Source organism: Coturnix japonica, chromosome Z (assembly GCF_001577835.2).
Source record: "Coturnix japonica isolate 7356 chromosome Z, Coturnix japonica 2.1, whole genome shotgun sequence".
Taxonomy (NCBI): domain Eukaryota; kingdom Metazoa; phylum Chordata; class Aves; order Galliformes; family Phasianidae; genus Coturnix; species Coturnix japonica.
Genome location: NC_029547.1, coordinates 36,188,588 through 36,209,286, shown reverse-complemented (window position 1 = coordinate 36,209,286; position 20,699 = coordinate 36,188,588). Strand labels below are relative to the sequence as shown.

The following is a 20,699-nucleotide window of genomic DNA, read 5'->3' as shown; positions in this document are numbered from 1 at the left end:
AAAAACACAAAACCAGCAATAACATTGTTTGAGGATGAGAAAAAAATACTCAGATATTTCACACCTCACAATGGTACCAGCACCACCTGACATGCAGAGTGGCTCTGTGTTTCTTTTTAAAGCTCAGCATAACTGGTTCTTCCTCTTAACTGATGCTTCTGTTGCTTTCCACTTGACATAATGCTATGCATTCTGACATAGAGATATTGATCATATATGCTTCTCTCACGTTCAGCCCCAAAGGCAAGATAAGGTTAATTACTTTGAAGTACACTGTGGTGGCGTGAACACAAATATTCTAGAGGCTGGATTGTAATTGAGCATGAGAAAGATCATTCTGTGTTTAATACATAAATAAGCATGTAGTTCTGGATATGTTTCCCTGAGGAGAAGCATACATCCTAGCCTAACTGTAGCGAAGTGCAAAAGGGAAAGGATTTGAATTTCCAACTTTTTCAGATACATGTGTTTGCAGCATTAGTAAGGAGTGATCTTTCTTTTTGTATAATTATTTTTTAGTTTCTTTTCATATGAATACATTTTGTGCCATAATACAATGTAACTGAAAAAAACAAAAAAACATTGGTGAGCTTTAAAAATAATTTTTTTAATTATGTCACATTTAAAGTCACATTTGCAGAATACATTTTCTATGTTCTGTTAGTGTAATTGCAGACTGCTTTTGAAAAGATGAAGTTTTTTATTTGACTGTCTTCATTAAGTTGTTTTGACTACCTACATTGCAAGTTAGAATCATGAAGCTTGTATTACAAGCACTGAGTCAGAGGAAAGTAATGGAGTGAGAGGAAAGCAATTCCCTCTGATGTTTTTAAAGAAAAAGGAACTGATGAGGTTTAACAAGAGAAAGTATGGAGTCTTTCACCCGGGGAGCATTAACTGCATGATCTGTACAAGTCAAGGAATGACCAGCTGGAGTTGAGATGTGCAGAGAAGGACCTGAGTGTTCTGGTGGACAGCAGTGTGCTCTTGCGGCCAAGAGGGTATCCACTGGTATCCTAGGATGCATTAAAAATACCATGGCCAGCAGGTCATGGCCATCCTCTACTCTGCCCTGGTGAGGCCACACTTGGAATACTGCATCCAGTTCTAAGCTCCCCTGTTCAAAAAAAAGACAGGGAGCTCCTAGAAGGAGTCCAGTGGAAGCCCACAAAGATGATAAAGGGCCTGAAGCATCTCCTGTATGTGAAAAGACTGAATTACCTGGGTCTGTTCAGTCTGGGGTAGAGAAGACTGAGGAGGGCTTCTTATCAATGCTTAGAGATACCCAAAGACAGATGTAAGGCAGTTACATGCAGCCAGGCTCTTCTCAGTGGTGTGTAGTCATAGGACAAGGAGCAAAGGTCTAAAACTTAAACAAAGGAAGTTCCATACAAACATGCAGAAGAGCTTCTTTATGGTAAGGGTGACAGAGCACTGGAACAGGTTGCCCAGAGAGGTTGTGGAGTCTCCTTCTATGGAGACATTAAATATTATCTAGACAACCTACCTCTGCAACCTATGTATCTATGCTTTAGCAGGAGGATTAGACTCAAAGATCTCTTGAGGTTCCTTGCACCTCTGCAGTCCTGTTACTCTGTGACAAAAAGTGAGATTAATGTGCCTTTAGGTGACCTTCACACCACAGGCTATGCACGGTGTGAAACCATGACAGCTCACTAACATTTCCTGATGTCAGATACTCAGAAGAGTTGGACTTACATATCTCCTGATAAATTTTGTTTTAGGTAACAGTGCTGGTGACAAGGCATCCAGTCACGATGAAGCAGAAGTTTCATCTGAAGAATTCAAGTTGAAAACCTATAGTCAGGCAGGAAAAATAAAAGAGGTAGAGAGAACAAATATTTTAAGAGCACGGCAGAATTCGTACAAGCTTGGAGAAGATGTATCTGAATTTGGATGCAGCAAAGAGTGCTTATCAAACATTGCTGATGACAGACTAGGAGAAGATGAAACTCAGCCTTCGAAGTCTCAGTCTCATCTACCTTCTGTCATCCAGAGAAGAGAGACCATAACACAGTTTCAAGGAGTAACTTCTGTAAAACTATCTCGTAGAGAGTTACGTCATATCCCTCCTTCTGAATTATCTTTGAGGCGTTCAAGCCTTGGAGCTGGTGTCAGTTTTATTGCTCCAGATTCCATTGAAATGGACAAAAAGTAGTATCACTAAAACATACTTACTCCTTATTGAATTTTTAATATCTGTTGCTTCTGAAGACATGTTGCTAGATTTCTTTTTTGATGATCTTGTTATACAGCAGCCATGGATAAATGAATAACTCCGCTTTGGTTCTTCTGGCTAGCAGGTACTTGTGATGTTCACATAGTTTCAGTGAATCTTAGATTTTCACTAACATGGTATCTGTGGGCATATGATTCGAAGTCCTTTTAACACTGAAAAAATTATTTTATGTTTTTTCCAACTGATCTGGAAAGTAAAAAACATGTTTTCAGAAACTGCACTGTGAAGTGCCCTGTACTTGTGTAATTTAGGTTTCCTAGAGCAACGTTCTACTCTCCAGTGTCGGACACAAAAACAGACAATTTATTTCAAGATATAGCTAGAAGATACAGTTTCCTGAGTCTTGCCCAGTATTATAATGACTGACTTCTGTAAACATTTTGTAAATACATTTCATGCAAACCATGCCTGAGATCAAAATTGATGCCTCAAGATAAATTTGTTATTTGAAAGGAACGTGATTTTTTCTTAATGTTGTTTAATTACCATTATTTAAAAGTCCTATTGTATGAACTAGAAGTTTTACTTCCCCCTCCTTCCCCCCCCCCCCCCCCCCAAAAAAAATCTTATTTGCAAAATAGTTGTTATGGCCTATTTGTGAAATTATTTCATATGATTTTGTTTGTTGTGGCTTTTAAACAACTGAATGTTCGGAAACTCAATGCATGACATTTGTTTTTGTACTACTTGAGTGGGGGGAAAAAAAGAAACAAAGACAAAAAAGAACCAAATCCAGCATCTTCTAGGGAAGCTAAATGAACAAGTACAGTATTTTCTTTGTCCTTGTTATTTGTGTCCGTCCATTTAGAACACAGATCTTTGGATTTCTTATCAGCTTCAGAGCAAGGACTACACAGATTCATTGGTTTGTTGCTGGTAGGCAGCAAATCTTTTTTGTACGTGTACTGTGTTCACTCAGAAGCATACACTTAACAGCTGCACAAACATGCAGGCAGACAACAGAAGGACCACAATGAAATGAATTTAACACTTCTATCCATAACTTTCTCCTGCATAAAAAGAGGAACATCTGAAAGTAAGCTTAGTTTTATTTCAGCAGTGGACTTCAAGCAGTCCTGCTTGATGTGTTGTGGATTATTAGACATATTTAGCAGAAGAATTTTTACTCTGCTGTTGTCTGGGCATGTTGTTGCGTATAGCACACGTGGCTATAGAAAAGAAAGAACTGCATTTTTCCATTCTGCAAGCAGAGAACAGATTTGTCTGTATGACAAAGACGTTAGCAACATGATAAATAGACCTTTTGTCTTGTGGCACATTTAAAATGTTACTTGTTGACTGCAAAACATCTTATTCTAATCAGTTAGATAAATCATTTAACAAGTCAGATGATTTCATCATTCGCAGTTATCACTTTTGCAGCTCAACTGTGAGATAAGGCCTTTTTTTGATTGTTTTTACTTTCATGGAAGTGACAACATAGTTTTACTACTGTTAAATATTAGTGTATGTTTGTGGACAAAAAGGAATAAACAGAAACAAGTAAATGCAGTTTATAATGTGTAGTTATTTACAGCATCTCCACATTAAGTGAAAGAATTACTGAAAGAATTTCTGCTTAGGGATAATACTGTGCATTATCATATATCTCACACTACTGTACAAATAAATATTAATTTGTCTTGTTGTTAAGTTTCCAGAAATGAAAAGCCTGTTCTTGATGGAAGTAAAGTAAGCAAAGGTAAATTTAAGAAAGTACAGTACAATCTGTCGTAGATGTCTGCTGACACATTAGAGCATGGGTGTCCAAGCTTTTGGTTTGTCTGGGCTGTTCTGAGTGAAGAGGAATTGTCTTGAGCCACATAAAGGTTGTTCCAAAAGTAATGCTTCCTATTTATTTCTATGCTAAGTACAATAGATACAATGAGCACAAGAACACTGCTTCATACAGCAAATTCTCAGCTACAAAACACTAATTTTCAACATACTCACTACCATTAGCTATGGATTTTCACCACTGACAAAGAGGAGCCTGCATGCTGCACAAGTGAAAATCTGCACCAGTGGAAGTTGCAGTGTCTGAGGCACGGACCCAGATGTGAACCACCCCACTGGATGACCCTGGCATTGGTTTCCTACCATTTGGATCTAGAAGGAGTCCATTCCCTTCGCCTATGATGAAAGCACAGCAGTGATGCAGACACTCGCTGAGGTCACAACCGTTGCCGGGTGGGAGCATTTGTGCCACAGCTGGTGAGCAGAGCTGGTGCTCTGGTGAGTGTCTGCACGCAGACTGAGCTCTGGGCCCTCCTTGGAGCTGATCACCCTGTGAGAGCCCATCTGAAGCAGCGCTGCGGCGTGTGCGTGATCTGGGCACAGCTTGGGCTGAGCAGGCCCAGCAGGTGAGCTGGGTTTGGTGCTGGGTGGTTGCCAGGAGGTGTCTCAGCAGAAAAGCTGTGCTGGGGAGGAGTTCCCAGCTCCAGCGGTGCCCCTCAGCACGGCTGTTTGCAGGGAAATGGGTTCTTGTGGAAATTCCATCCCATCTTACGGTGAGGATGATGAAATGTCATTCCTGCCCTGGAAAACTGCTGCCGGGTTCCCAGCTTCATGTCAGACATGACAAAGGAAGGAGAGCGAGGCCTTCCCCGAGAGCAACTTGTGCCTCACTGCCCCGCAGATGGCTGGGTGCATAAGAAAGCTGGGAAAATGCTTCTTCCTGACAGTTTTTCACTTGTTGCAACTTTCTGCAAGGTTCCTGTCCAAAAGGAGATTTTGGGGTTCGAGGCAGTCTTAGGAAGAGTGAAGCCAGCTCTTTCCAAGAGCGGGGCACGTTCCTGTGGAGAGAGCCCTGGGAGCTTCAGCTTCCTCTGAGACTTCACCAGCCATGTCTCAGCCAGGAGATGACTGCTATTCCTATTTCTGCTCTGTGAGTGGAAAGGTATGGCTGGGTTTCTTTGCTTGGTTCTTCTTCCTTTGTCTCATTTTTAAGGGAAGGGACGGAGCGGGAGGAGCCCTACTGGTCCTTTGTGCCCTCAATAAGTGGTCGGGTTCTGTGCTGACCTGGGCTAATGGCAGGAATGTGGCTCAGGCTGTTTTCCCTTAGTGATAAATAGTGTCTCAGCACTCTGATATCCCATCTCTGGCACCATCTGGAACCTCTCTGCAAACCGTGGCTGCACGTTCCCTCCCATGTTTCTTCCTTTCTCTCTTCAGAAGCAGCCAGCAGGCTGCCAAGGATCCAGCGTCGCCTTTCAGCTCACAGAGGGACTCGATGGGGATGGCCTGTCCTTACTGCCAGGCAAAAGTGAGTGTCCTCAGCCCTCTGTCATGAAGTGTGGAGATATTTGACTGTTACTTCTGGGCGGGGGCAGTGCTGCAGGGAATGTCAAGAAACCTTAAGATTTGCAGGAAGGCGCAGCGAGAAGTGATCAAACAGATTGTGTTTGGGCTGTCAAAGTAGCATCCTTCTGTTCTCTGGGGGAGCATGGGCTTACTGGACAGTATTTCAGCTTCTCGCTGGTATCTGTGAAATCAACACCTGATCTGTTGTTGTAGGGACGGAGACCGCAAATCCATGGAACGGTGCGGAACAAGAGGGGAAACGGAAAGCCTCCATGGGTAAGAAGCTCTTGTGAGCTGTGGTGTGGGTACCTGCCTCTAAATAGGGCTGCATGAAGGGCAGTGTGTGTGATGGAAGAGAGAAGAAAGGACTCTGCAGATCTCTGCTGACTGCAGAAAGGGCACAATGTTGTGGCAGCAGAAAGGCAAACTGAAGAAACTGCTGTTGAAGACCAGAAGCTTGTTGTTGGCTGTGCTCAAATCTTCCTCCATTGAGATGCTCTTCATGTCTTTCTTGTCTCCTTCGTGTCAGAAGCTGATGCAAGCAGCATTCTATCAAAGCGCAGCCTTGCCGAAAGCCAGGGGAGGAGCACAGAGTGTGGCCCAGCACCCAAGAGAGGTACAGACACACAGCAGGCATCTGTCTTTCTAGTTTGGCTTTCTGTCCATTCTTTCCTGGGACTGTTCTCATTGTCTGTTCTTGGGGTCTTAATCCCTGGGCTTGACAGTTACCTTTGCCGTCCTGATCTGTAATGGGAACCCAACGTCCACCAGAGATCCCTTGGTACGGGATGAACATGGTACGGGAGAGCTGGCATTGAGCCTTTGGCATTTTCTTGCTTTTCCCAGCAGTGGCGACCAGCTCGGATGTGCCGGAGGACATCACGGGCATTCAGGGTTTGCTCTCTTGGATCAGTGGTGAGTTTGGGGGCTGCACAGCCCACAGGTGTGTGTTTGCACAGAGTGTGTGTGGGAAGTCCCCAAAACGGTGATCATCTTGCATTTTCAGATGTGGCAAGAGCTGCTGAGGTGCCCCACAAGAAGCCGAGAAGCCCTGCCCCAGGATGCTTCATCGCTGAGCTCCCTGACAACCCCTGGGAAAGCACAGAGCTCAGCACGGAGGCACAGGCTGCCAGCAGGACCCACAGCGACCCCTTCTGGGGGCTTCCACCATCCCCTGGGTTCCTGTCTGAGCTGCAGTGTGGGTTGTCACGGCTGTGCCCTGTCGTGCCACCAGCGAGTGCCCGGCTCAGTCCGCTGCCAACCACGCTGGCTGTCACCACACCTCCCTCAGCCCAACCCGCACAGCCCATCGAGGAGGTGCAGCCAAGGCAGCCCCAGGTTCTTCATGCTCCCTTTCCACCGTCACTGGGCTCTACTATCTGCCGGGTGGCAGATAAGAAAAAGAGGGGCAGCACCAAGCGGGCCAAGCGCCCTGCGCCTGCTGACATGGCCCAGAAAGGGGAGAGTTCCCAGCAGGAGCAGCCCACCAGCAGCGCTCCAGCCAAGAAAAGGAAGCTGCTGCCAAGCAAGGAAGGAAAAGAAAGAAAAGGCTGCAAACGCCCACATCAAGTGAAGCAGCCTGGGGCCAACACAGGAGCCAGCAGCAGCGGGCAAAAGGGCACTGCCAGCGAGCTGCACGTGCACCTGTGTGAATCCATCCAGGCCGTGCACCCGCTGGGGCAGAGAGTGACTGCGGTGGGGCCGGTGCGCCAGCCACTCTCTGTGCAGCCCCAACCCACACCCAGCGCCAGCCCTGCTGCCCTCCAGCCCCAAGGCAGAGGCTCAGCCAAGGCAGTGCCGGCACCTCCAGGCAGCACGGCGCGGAAGGAGAACGCTGCCAAGACGGTGCAGAGCTGCCTGCGCCCATCACCATGGAGGAGCTCAGTGCTGTGCAGGGACCCACTGCCACAGCTGCACCAGCAGCAGCCTCGGCCACAGCGCCCCATGGACTTTGTGCCCTGCGTGGGGCCCCGGGCAGGTGGCCGTGCGCTACCCAGAGTGCTGGAGGAATCGCTGCCCATCACAGCCGAGCAGCGGCTCGAGCGGGAGCGCATGAAGAGGCTGGCCCAGGAGGAGCGGCAGCGGGCGGCCCAGCAGATGAAGATCGGCCCCGTGCAGTTCCTGGTGCAGCGGGAGATAGAAATGGCCATAGCTGACATGTACGGCTACCTGTAACCCTGAGCTCCTCGCCGGCCCTGCAGCACCAGGCAGCAGCGGCAGCATTCCAGGGGCACCAGCAGCAGCCCCATCCCTCCCCTGCAGAACAGAGCCATCCTCCAAAGTCATCATTGCAGTGGGATGGGACACCGGACTCTCAATTGTTGTGAGATTTTAGGAATAAAAAACCTCATTGTTTTCTATGATTTGTCATTAAATGCTTTGTGTTTCCTTTGACGTATCCCTCTGCCTGCATTCATTTGTGCCGTGTCACAGCCCCCCAGCTCAGAAGAGACTCCGGGAGCGGCAGCAGGGGCAGCTCCCATGGAGGGGAGAAGCAGGGGCAGCCGGGCCTGCTGTGCGATGTACAGACAGCCATAAAGATACCTCACATGGCATCGTGGCTCCTCTGCCTCGTTTGAGGCCAGGCAGTTTTGTCCTCACTCAGCCAAGCCTGGACACCCAGAGCAGCATTTGCTGGCTGGTGGCCAGCCACGAGTGGTGTCCCCCAGGGCTCGGCACTGGGGACGCTCCTATTGAACACCTTGATCAGGGATCTCATCCAGGGCATTGAGTGCGCCCTCCGTAAGTTCACAGACAGCACCGAGCTGGGAGGGAGTGCTGATCTGCTGGAGGGGAGAAAGGCGCTGCAGACGCAGCTGGAGAGATTGATTGCATTGATTCTACGGTTGGGCTGCAGTTGGATATCAGGACCTTGAAGCTCTTTTCCAACCTGAGCCATTCTAGGATTCCGTGATCCCATATGCATCCCAAGTCCATCCCATATGCACAGCCCACCCCATATATATCCCAGTTCCCGATATCCCATCCCATATCCATCACATATCCATATCCCCACATCCCACAGCCCAGTGAGATCCAACGCCCCAATCCCGCATTTCAGTCCCACGTCCTAAATCCCACATCCCAATCTCTATTCCAAATCTCGCTCCCAACCCCTCATCCCAAACCCATCTCCCACCCGTCAATCCCAATCCCCCATCCCTAATCCCAATCCCAATCCCGATCCCACATCCCATCCCCTGTAACGACAGAACGCACCCGGAGCCCCTCCCACACCGCCGCTCTGCCCCGCCCCCGTCTCTCATTGGTCAGCGGCAGTTCCGGCCCCATGTCGCCATCTCATTGGTCAGCGGCAGAACGGCTCCGGGTCCGGGCCAGGGCGAGGAACCGTGCGCGGCCCGAAGCGGCCCGCCCTCCCCTCCGGCGTGGGATGCGGGGATTTGGAGCGGTTGAAGGACTCGGGGCCTTAACGGCCGCAGCGCTGCTGCCCGCATCCGGGCGGTGCCCCCCCCCCGAGGCGTCCAGCGCTGCTCCCGGTGCCCCCCGGGGCTGAGGTGGGCTGTGGGTGTAGGGGGCAGTGAGGGAGGAGTGAGGGCACTGGGGGAGTTGAGGGGGCTGTAGGTTAATGTGTAGCTATGAGGTGGGGGGGATGGGGGGAGAATAGGGTAATATGGGGCTGTGGGGGGCAGTGGGATGGATGTAGGAGTGGATCTTGGGGTATATGGGGTTGTAGTGGGCTGTGTGGGGATACCAAGGGATATGAGGAAATGGGTGGCTGTGAGAGTGCGGCGTCTGAGGCACGGACTCAGCCTTCTTTTATCAAGGCTAAACAGACCCAGTTCCCTAAGTCTCTCCTCATAGGGGAGATGCTCCAGGCCCTTCACCATCTTTGTGGTCCTCTGCTGGACTCTTTCCAAGAGATCCCTGTCTTTTTTGTACTGGGGAGCCCAGAACTGGACACAGTATTCCAGATGAGGCCTCACCAGGGCAGAGTAGAGGGGGAGGATCACCTCCTTTAACCTGCTGGACACGCTGTTTTTAATACACCCCAGTATGCCGTTGGCTTTTTTGGCTACAAGGGCACACTGCTGGCTCATGGTCAGTCTGTCGTCCACCAGGACGCCCAGGTCCCTCTCTGCAGAGCTCCTCTCCAGCAGGTCTTCCCCCAGCCTGTACTGGTGCATGCAATTATTTCTACCCAGGTGCAAAACTCTATACTTACTTTTGTTAAACGTCATCCGGTTTCTTACTGCCCAGCTCTCCAGCCTGTCCAGGTCTTGCTGAATGGCAGCACAGCCTTCAGGCATGTCAGCGAATCCTCCCAACTTCGTGTCATCAGCAAACTTGCTGAGGGTGGTCACTATCCCCTCATCAAGGCCATTGATGAAGATGTTGAACAGGACCGGACCCAGTACAGACCCCTGGGGGACGCCACTAGTTACAGGCCTCCAGCCAGACACCACACCGCCAACGACAACCCTCTGCACTCTGCCAGTCAGCCAATTCTTGACCCACTTCACTGTCCACTCATCTATCCCATACTTCCTCAACTTTGTTATAAGGATGTCATGGGGGACAGTATCAAAAGCCTTACTGAAATCAAGGTAGACTACATTTACCACCCTCCCCCTGTCCACCCAGCTAGTGACATCTTCATAAAAGGCCACCTGGTTGGTCGAGCATGACCTCCCCTTGGTGAACCCGTGCTAGGTACTCCTGATAACCTCCTTATCTCTCAGTTGTCTGGAGATGGCATCCAGCACAAGCTGTTCCATCACCTTCCCTGGGACAGAGGTGAGGCTGACTGGCCTATAGTTACCCGGGTCTTCCTTCTTGCCCTTTTTGAAGACGATAAGGAAAAGGCAGAGTTTCTGAATGCCTTCTTTACATCTGTCTTTAAAAGTCGTCTCGGTCATTCCCAGGGCTCCCCATGCTCTGACCTAGTAGTCTCGGCTGGGGAGCAGACTGAACCCCCTGTGATTCTTGAAGAAGCAGTCAGGGAATTACTACTCCAACTGGACTGCCACAAGTCCATGGGTCCGGATGAGATTCACCCGAGAGTGCTGAAGGAACTGGCGGAGGTGATCGCTGAGCCGCTTTCCGTTATCTTTCAGTGCTCCCTGTTAACGGGTGAGGTCCCAGAAGACTGGAGGCTTGCCAACGTGACTCCCATTTACAAGAAAGGTTGTAAGGAGGATCCGGGGAACTACAGGCCTGTCAGCCTGACCTCGGTGCCAGGGAAGGTAATGGAACGAATTGTCTTGAGGGAGATCACGAGGCAGGTGTGGGATGACCAGGAGATGAAACCTAGCCAGCATGGGTTCGTGAAGGGCAGGTCCTGCTTGACCAATCTGATCTCCTTCTATGATCCTGTGACCTGTCTAATAGATGAAGGAAAGGCTGTTGATGTGGTCTACTTAGACCTCAGCAAAGCCTTTGACACTGTCTCCCATGCTGTTCTCCTACGAAAGCTGGCAGCCCGTGGGTTGGATGAGTACACTCTCAGCTGGGTAAGGAGCTGGCTAGAGGGCCGGGCCCAGAGAGTGGTGGTAAATGGAGTTAAATCCAGTTGGAGACCAGTCATGAGTGGTGTTCCCCAGGGGTCGGTGCTGGGACCTGTCCTCTTCAACATCTTTATTGATGACTTGGATGAGGGCATTGAGTGCACCCTCAGTAAGTTTGTGGATGACACCAAATTGGCAGGGAGTGTCGATCTGCCTGAGGGTACAGAGGCCCTTCAGAGGGATCTGGATAGACTGGAGAGCTGGGCCAAAGCCAACGGGATGAGGTTCAACAAGACCAAATGCCGGGTTCTGCACTTTGGCCACAACAACCCTGGGCAGCGCTACAGGCTTGGGGCAGTGGCTAGAGGATTGTGTTGAGGAAACAGACCTGGGGGTACTGATTGACAGTGTGCCCGGGTGGTCTCCAGAAACATTCAGCAAATATTGGTCAATGTCAACAAATGTAACTTTTTTCCACTTGGAGGAATTCAATGGCACACCGTTGCTTCATGTGTGCTTCCACATCAGATGCCATTCTGTCAGGCTGCCCATCTGCTGACAACTGTCACCCGGCAGCAACACGTAATGAGATGTTGTTGGGAAGGTTCATCCTCTACAGTCACATCTCCAACATCCGCCTTTGATCTTACGGCCCAGGTCACATAAGATGAGGCATTACTTCTGAAGCAGCTCTTATCTGAGTTAACAGTTGGATGACCTGAGAGGTCATTTCTAACCTAAATGATGCCGTGATGGGGAGATCACTGCAGGGGAGGCTGTTGGCTGAGCAGCCTGAGAACTCAGACCATGTCACATTTCACTTGTTCAGTGTTTGACCTTGCAGCCTCACAGAACTCAGGGATGAGTCCTTGGACAAAGACATGATATGAGGACAGCGTTATCTCTGGGTGGTCCTGGGGGAAAGAAAGGCCGTGTGTGCTGAGTGCTGGGACCTGAGGGCTTTGGGCTCAATGCCATCAGGATCCCAGCACTCAGTGTTCTTCCTCTGATCCCTGGCTTCCTCATGTTTCCTGGGGCCAAGGAAGGGGACGGCTGCATGCTGGGCTCAGTCCATGTCAGGGGAGTCTGCCAAGCCCAGGGGCATCTGGGGAGTGGGAGGGGCTCTGGGAGGATAAATGCAGACCTTGCCTCCTGCAGCCTCACCCAGCTCCCAGAGCACAGAGGAAGATGAAGGCAGCTGTGCTCAGCCTCGTGATGCTCCTTGCTGCCCTGTGCTGCACAGTGGAAGCTCAGGTGAAGCATCTGTGGGGGATGTGGGCTGGGGCTGGAGGTGATTGGCCATTGGGGATCCCCGATGCGTCTCTCTCTCACTCTCTCCTACTCCTCTCCCCACAGCCACTTGTGCAAGTGCCAGACTCGGAAGTTGCTGTGGTGAGTGCCTGGGCAGCCATGCTGATTGTGCCCAAGGATGGCCCTGCAGGGAGCTCTGCAGGAGCAGGTGGGGTCTGTCCCTGCCTGGCAGAGGCTGCCCCTATATTTGGCACATCCAAATTTCTTCCATTTGCACCCTAGTCATCTTTTCTCTGGCTCCCCCAAATCCCTTTTCTTGGCTGTTCCAAATGCCCTCTCTTTGGGTCCCCACATCCCATGCTTTTTGCACCAACAGATCTCCTTTAATTGGCAACCCAATTCTCATCTCTTTAGGTCCCCAATCCCTTGTGTTTCATTTTCCCTCATTCTCCTCTCTTTGAGATCCCTGTTCCTCTCTGTTTAGCACCCCCAAGACTCTTGGCACCCCTATTCCCCTCCTTTGGGCCCCCCAATCCCCTGCCCTGTCCCTATGCCCAACCCCAGCCCTGGGCTCCTCCATGGGCAGAGGCGCACACAGACCTTGGCAACCATGAGGTTGGGGGCAGCCCTGGGACCAACCAGGCTGCTTGGATGGGGTCACCCTGTGATCCCCCAGACTCACAGTTCCCTCATTGCTGCCTCATGGCTCTTCTTCCCCAGGCGCCACCACCTGTTGCTGTTGCCCTTCCTGGATTGGTGAGTTGGGTGACCCTGGGGCAAGGATGGGGCTGGGATGTCTTGCTGTTCTCAGTTCCCCTGGGACTTGGGGACACTCCTGCCGCCCCAAGGCTGCTGTTGGGCTCCCTCCAGATGTGGGAGGGCAATGGGCAGGGGAAGGAGGCAATAGGGGGCAGTTGGGGCTGAGCTGGCTACAGGACCGTGCCTTGGCCATGCTGTTCTAGTGCCCACAATGGGTCCCTGCACCTTCAGGGTGTCCCATTGTCTCTATACCCTCTGTGTGTCCCTAACGGCCCCTTTTTCCCCAGGATGTGCTCAGCAGGACAGAGGAGAATCCCCCACGCGTGAGACGTGTGGCCCTGGATTTACATGTCTAGGTGAGCAGCACGGGGATGCTTACAACCCCACAGGGCACTTGGGGGACCCTGGGTGTCTCCGCAGCCCTGAGGACCGGGCATCAGGGGCTGGGAATTGATGGTATGGAGGGGACTGTCCGTGGCCTGTTCCAGGGGGACCTGGGCACTGTCACCTCCAGCCCCGCCGGCCCCACTCCTCCCTCGACCTCTGTTGTTGCGCGGGCCGGCGTCAGGCGCGCGTCCGCGGTTATTTTGACCACGGCAGGATCCCTTAAAGGCCGCCCGGCCGCCTGGAGGCCCGGGCCGACCCGGTCGTAACGCCGCCGCGCGTGACGCAGCCGCGCAGCTCCGGGCCAACCAGCGGCCGCGGCCGATAAACAAACGGGCGTCCCGCGCAGCAGCGCCCCGCGGCTCCGGCTGCCGTTCGCTGCCTCCCGGGCCGTTGTAGCCGCCCGCCGAGGGGCCGTGGCCGCTCCGTTGCGCTCTCGCAGTGTCGCCGCAACCGGAGTGAGTGTCCTGCGGATCGCGCCCGTCCGCCGCCTCCGCGGCTGTCGGCTGCCCTGCCCTGCCGTCCTCCCGCTCTGTCCGCACGGTACCGGCCGGAGATGGGGCTGCCGTTCCCTGCCCGCTGCGGGCCAGTGCCCGTGGGAAGGAGGGCTGGGACCGGCGCTTGGGCGCTCTCGGGGCGGGCCTCACCGGGTCCCGGCGTTGGAGCGGCGGCCGTTCCGTCCGTCCCGGGGCGCGTTGGGCGGCGGCGGGTGGCAGCTCTGGGGTTCCGTCCGTGCGCCTGCTGCGGACGGCCCGGGCCGGGTTTACCGCCCCGCAGCTGGCTGTGTCGCCCCGTGCGGCTCCGCGGCGCTCCGTCCCGATTGCCCCGTTCTCCACGGAGCGCTGCCAGCAGCCGCCGCCTCCGCGCCGCGCGGTGTGTGCCGGCTGCGTGCGGTGGGTGCGGGGCGCGCCTGTCAGAGTGCGGTAACTCACCCTCCGTTAACTTGTCGGGGAACAGGGGAGCAAAAGTGTTGGAGAGCAAGCCTCGCTAGCGTGCTGTGGGGAAGGTGAAGTCAGACTTGCCTCGTTGCTCCGGCACTTTCATCCCGGGACTAAAGAATGACTTATAAAAAAATCCTTAGTGCCTAAAATCAATTACTTTTTGAGAACTGCTGTGGTAAATTCGCACATAACCCGCTCACTTTTAAATGCTGTGCACTGGTGGCTGCTGTGTGTGCTGGTGCTGCAGCTTTCACATGGGTTTTGGAAGCTGGGTGTGTGGCGCTGAGGTTACTGGAGGAGCTCACTGACAAGTGGATGTCTTGAGTTGGCTTCAGTAACTGTGTGGATTTTGGAACACTTTAATATCTCTGCACAGCTTCTGGTCAGTTGGTGTAAGAGACAGAGGTAACTGAAGAAAGCTGGTGATCTGGCTGGGTGGGTCAGAATTCCCTGTAAGCACGCTGGTGGAGTAGTTGGAGCTTCTTGTGATAAGCATACCGATGGTCAAAGATCAATAGGTCAGGTGCAGGAAGGGCAACACTTGGTCTGCCAGCAGAGAATGAACTTATTCCTTCACACAAATAAGTACTGTGTATTTTAGTGATGTCTCAGGTTTGCAGGAAAATACTGAGGTCAGCTGGTATTTAAGGTGTTTGTTAAGCCCGTACAGTGATTTACAGATGATCGCAAATACTGTCTTAGTAGTAGAAACAGGAAGATTGTGTGTGGAAAGATGCTGTTTTCTAAGTTTCTGAAAGTGTGTCTTTATTAGGTGGAAGTGGGCTAAGAGGAAATAATGCATTTTTGAGCTTTTCATCATTCTATCTATCTTTAGATGTTGCAGAAGTGGGTAACTAGATTCTGCTGTAATATGAAGAGTTGCATTGAAGTGTCCTACTAACTAAATCAGCAATGTTAACAGCTTTTCTAGTATTACAGTATCACAGTATCACGGTCTGGTGCAGGTTGGAAGGGACCTTAGAGATCATCGAGTTCAACCCCTGGGATTCCAGTCCCTGTGTAGCAGAGCGGCACTTCTACCACTTGCACCACAGGGGCACACAGTCTTAACTAAAAACAATAACTGGTGATCTTGTGTGTTTGCTGTTTCCTTTAGAAACTAATTTCTATCCATTTTTATTCTATAGAAATAAATATAATTGAGGAATAAGCATTTCTGTCATCTTGTTGTTGCCACTGTATTTCAGTGAATTGTAACAGGTGCATTTGTAATCTCTTCTCTGAGCTTCAGGTTCCAATTTACTGCATGTTCAGCTAATTAGAATATGGAGTCTCATTCCGACTAATCTCCTAAGCTGAATAACCATTCAGTTACTGAGAATTAAAATATATTTGTCTGCATACTTGTATGTACACATAGATGTGTGTGTCCCAAAATCTGCATTTATTGTGCTGTTTTGACACTTAAAACATAACATGTTATACTTTATGTGCTACTGACTGGGTTTTTTGTGTTCTTTTTCCCTAGATCCTTGGTTGTGGTCTGATCAGAGAATCTGAAGGTCACCATCAGGTAGGCTCACGATTTGTTGCACAGTATGTTTTGTTCTGAAAATATGTCAGACTTCACTATATGTTTTTCGTTTTGAAAGAAGCGCAGCTGGATAACATCTGATTTGTATGTCATACAGTTCTTTGTGTGTCAGAAACACTGTTTCAGCTTCTGAGAACTTGAACAGAGTTCACAGTATGATAAACTTAGCAGTATGAGCTTACATATTGGTTCCTTCATCTTTGAAAAGTGAAATCTCTTATTCCTTTTAAATAATTATTTTAGGTAATGGTTTTTGCTGTGCTTTTATTGTTGCCTGTTGATATATCTATATATACTAGGGCTATGACAGAAGTTTGTACTTGAGAAAATCTGGAGTTTAATTGATAGAAGGAGCCTGTTGAGTCTTCTATAGAGTCTCACGTGGGTTGCTTCCTTATTATTTACAAAAGAATGTGTAGACCACCTAAGCAGACATTCAACTTGTCAAACCATGAATTTAACTTCTGGTCATAAGCAATAAGCATGTGTTTTACTAAACCTCTATCCTAATACATCAACATAGTGTTTGTTTTCTCTAATTTACCATTGCAGATGGATATGACCACTTTCAATACTCATCTAGTTTTCCAAACTCTGCATGGAAAAGCTGCAGTTTTACAAATATTCCTGTGCCAAAGATATCATTTTTATTCTAGATGCATGATTTGAGTTTTGGAATGATGTCATGGGCAGATGCACATGTTATCTATACGTATGGGTGGTAACCGCAGGCATATGTGTTGTAGTTCTGCCTCTCCTCAGCACACCCTTTGTTTTCCTGTAAAAAAAGGTGAAGTTAATGTTTGAGGAGATTATTGACCAAAATGTTCGGCTCACCCTCCTGTGAGGAATACTGTTTATTGAAATAATTTCCAGTCACATGCAAAGAAAACTGAGCTTGTAAAGCAAGAGATAAGGCAGCTTACCTCAAATCGAAGCCTGCATATGCAGAATACCAACTTTCTTAAATCATGTTTGTCAGGCTGCAGGGACAGAATCTGAACATGTTTTGTTGCAGTATGCTATTCTATTTTATTGTGACATTTCTCCCTTTGAAGGCTGGTTTATTTAGGGCTGACTGCTTGTGGCTTCCCACCCCCCCACACTAAATGCCGTCCCTCAGGAACAAATGCATTAGCTTAAAATATCTGTTTTATAGTTTGCTCTTTCTTTATCTCCATAAAGATATAAGATATCTTGAGATATAGGCTACTACAATGTGGTTAAAATACCAAGAAGTAGTAGGGTTGATTATTTATTTATTTATTTTCCCTTAAATTCCAACACTGTCTTGTGCTTTATGAGACAAAACTTCTGTGGATGACAGAATCAAATTATTACTTGTTCTATCAACAGTATTTTCACTTTCAGTTCTGCGCTGCTTTCCCAGGAAGCTCTTCATTGAGAGAAGCAGCTGAGTAGAATTTCAGACACAGCAATGGCATCTGTTATAATGAGTTCAGTTCCTACCACTGCATCTCGTTTTGCCTTACTACAACTGGAAAGTGATACTGATTCCAAGTCTGGAAAAGGCAGAAGTGGCCATGGTGGTGGTAAATCTCAAGAGTCAGAGGGTAGATCTACTACGAATGAGAAAAAAAGAGAGAAAAGGAGACGAAAGAAAGAACAGCAGCAGAGTGAAGCCAATGAGGTAAAAGGACTGTAATTCCAGCAGTGGATATGATTATTATTTGATAAATACTCTTTTTGTTTTTCTCTGCCCCTGAAAAGTCACTGTTTTGTATTCTGTCTGTGAAAGAAATACTACTGAATCACATAGCATTTTTTTTCTTTTTCAAAATAGTTCTTCATTCAAGTTAGGGTGTTCTTTGTCTGATTAAACAAAAATGTAGCTCAAGCTATAGAGCAGGAAAAGGAAGTCCCAGTCTAAATTGATACTGGATTGTTTTTGTGCTGCCTTTGTGTGAAATATAGGGAACAAGAATGTCTGTTAATGCCTATGCTTCTACCAGTGAATGTCACTGAGTTCTAGAACTGACAGGTTTTCACCACCAAACTTTTTTAATTAAGTAAAGAATTAAGATTGCTCTGTTGTATCTGTGTGGTGAAGCAATTAAAGGTAAGTTTCATTGTAGATTCTTAAATAGGACTAACTTTAGAGTGTTGAAAAACTTCAAAAACTGTCGACCTAATTCTTTTTCCTATCAGAACCTCTAGTTTCTCTGCTAGTTGATACCAGGACCGTATACCACATGTTCATTGGTGTTGTGTTCAATTTGGTTCGGGTGTGAGCCCACAATAAAATCTGAACCAACATGAAAACTGAAGCATGTCGTAGATCTGTTCAAAGTATTTTCACCTGACAAGATATGTTTATTTTGTGTGACTGGTTTTTCTAATCTACTACTAAGAAAAAATATATGTTATAGTATGTGCTGTATTTGATCAAACAAAAATGTAGCCCAGGCTATTATTAAGTAAACTACATGTAAGTGTGTTGGCCTCTGTGTTAATGACTTTATTAGTCTGTTAAGGCTCTTTCTTAGTAACACTTTGATTAATGTGAAATGGAATTTTGTATTTCAGCTCAGAAACCTTGCTTTTAAAAAGATTCCTCAGAAATCCTCCCATGGAGGTTGTCTATCACAGCATGAACAAAAACTGCATGCTACAGTGCAGAAGGACTCTCAGGAAGAAAACTGGCAAGAGTGGAGGCAAAGAGATGAACAGGTACGGCTTTCTGTATTCTACTGTCTGTGGCTTCCCTGAAGTATGTTAATCAGTGAAGTTGTCTGCTATGTAGATTTGTTTTGTTTTTTTTTTTAAATGTAATCCATTTAAATGGATTTAAATCTTCTGACATATCAATTCATTGTGGACATTGCAGTTTTGACTGCCTTGGTTTTCCCTTCAAAGCACTTAACTGTGCACAGACTTCTAAGAAGAAGAATTGTGAATAAGCGACACAAACTGGAATTAGAAAGCATTTTTGAAACTTGTATTCAACTTCTACACTGACATGCTTGAAGCTACCAGGGTGCTATTTTCACTGATGGAGGTTTACAGCTCACCAGAAAATATTGTCTTGAACAGATTCCTATTGTTGAGAGAAAAATGTAGAAAACTATATTGTTACCAGTGGTCCCTTTCACGCCAGGATTCAAGGGCTAAGCCTCCGCGAATCCGGCCTCCTCCAGCCGGGGCCCATTTAACTACACGTTCACACCAATATGGTGAATAGCTAAATGGCGTTTTATTGTGTGTGTTAGCGGTTTAAATAAGCCGCTATCTACTTCGTCTACACCCTTTCTACATATGCATAAATCCTTCTACATATGCATAACCGAGCAGGGGAGGGCCTATCGCGTTACATCCCGAGTGTTCGTGCACGCCTAATGCAACATTTCCCCCCCCCATGCTTAACAAAACCATGCCCCGTTACAACGCAAGCGCCGATCCTAATCCTAATATATAAAAGTGTTAGTCCTTATACAATTTAAACTTTGTTACATATTAACTATAAAGTGATGTATACAGGTTACAAAACATGCAGAGATAAGTGGTGCAATGTCTAACAATGTTAGTGGTGTTCTAAACAGTATGTCCAAGGCATCTTTGGTTATATTATAAAGTTCATCCTTCTGCGCAAAGCTTCTTGTATATCCGCTGGAACTCCATTCTCTCATTAAGCACTCTTTCCATTGTAAGTTGTAAGCAACCCTTCAAAGTCCTTGCACTTGTGCCCTTGAGTCAGCAGCAGGAGAGAGAGAACGTCTGAGATGGGTGAGAAAGACAAAGTGCACTTTGAAACGGGACACCCTGCAGGCACTGCCTATTACATTCACCACTATTGTGCTTTTTCTCTCTCCGTTTGTGGTTATCACCTCGTGTTGTCGATAAGTAATAATACATTAGCTTAGAAATTTCCATTTATAGAATTGTCTAAAATTGAAAGCTGGAATCAGTGTGTATATGTCAACTCAAAAAATTATGACCTTACATGTAACCTTATGTTTAGTGCATTGTCAGTCAAGGTTTTGATTGAGTGATGATTATGTTAACATTTAAGTCCCCTGCAGCTCAGCGACACTGGGCCACTGCCATCGGTTGTCCTTGGTGTGCCGCGACACATCAAGACAGACAATGGCTCGTGCTTCATCTCGCGATCTACTCAAGAATGGCTTGAGCATTGGGGAATATCGCACTCGACAGGAATCCCTGGGAATTCCCAGGGGCAAGCAATTGTGGAAAGGGCCAACTGACTCCTGAAGGACAAGATACATGTCCTTGGGGAGGGGGAAGGTCACAGAGGGTAGGATCCGGTAGCCAGCAGGCGGATTGTATTGGCGTGCACATTATGCAATCAATCATTTTGAACGAAGAGGTTATGCCACAGTTAAAGGATAGAGAATCCAGAAATTTTTCTCCCTGTCAGAATGACAGAAAAAATTTATACTTGTCAAGAAATAACAACCTGATGCAGTCATCACCCAAAAGGGCGGTCTGGGAGGAAACGGAAAACTAATCGAAAGCTGAGAACTTTTTTTTCAGCGCTACTGTTTTACAGAATAGAGCTGCAATAGATTTCCTGCTGCTGACTCAAGGGCACAAGTGCAAGGACTTTGAAGGGTTGCTTACAACTTACAATGGAAAGAGTGCTTAATGAGAGAAATGGAGTTCCAGCGGACTATACAAGAAGCTTTGCGCAGAAGGATGAACTTTATAAATAACCAAGATGCCTTGGATATACTGTTTAGAACACCACTAACATTGTTAGACATTTGCCACCACTTATCTCTGCATGTTTATCTCTCTCTTTT

At 48.1% G+C, this 20,699-nt stretch overlaps 2 protein-coding genes across 9 annotated transcripts in view; both read left to right on the top strand.

Moving 5' to 3' along the window:
* The window catches only part of KIF27 (kinesin family member 27), a 36,198-nt gene extending 32,430 nt beyond the window's left edge, over nt 1-3,768 (top strand). For all 4 annotated transcript variants that reach the window (XM_015849202.2, XM_015849201.2, XM_032441428.1 and 1 more), the window contains one exon: nt 1,746-3,768. In XM_015849202.2, coding sequence (XP_015704688.1) covers nt 1,746-2,179 — 434 coding nt within the window. In that variant the 3' untranslated portion in view covers nt 2,180-3,768. The remainder of the gene's footprint in view (nt 1-1,745) is intronic.
* Nucleotides 3,769-13,774: 10,006 nt separating this feature from the next.
* Nucleotides 13,775-20,699, top strand: part of GKAP1 (G kinase anchoring protein 1) — a 32,827-nt gene continuing 25,902 nt past the window's right edge. For 2 of the 5 annotated variants that reach the window (XM_015849259.2, XM_015849254.2), the window contains exons 1-4: nt 13,775-13,880; nt 15,853-15,897; nt 17,290-17,569; nt 18,466-18,609. In XM_015849259.2, coding sequence (XP_015704745.1) covers nt 17,357-17,569; nt 18,466-18,609 — 357 coding nt within the window. In that variant the 5' untranslated portion in view covers nt 13,775-13,880; nt 15,853-15,897; nt 17,290-17,356. Of the gene's footprint in view, nt 13,881-13,947; nt 13,966-15,852; nt 15,898-17,274; nt 17,570-18,465; nt 18,610-20,699 lie in introns of those variants that run through there. The other 3 variants (XM_015849256.2, XM_015849257.2, XM_032441300.1) reach the window with 3 other exon arrangements.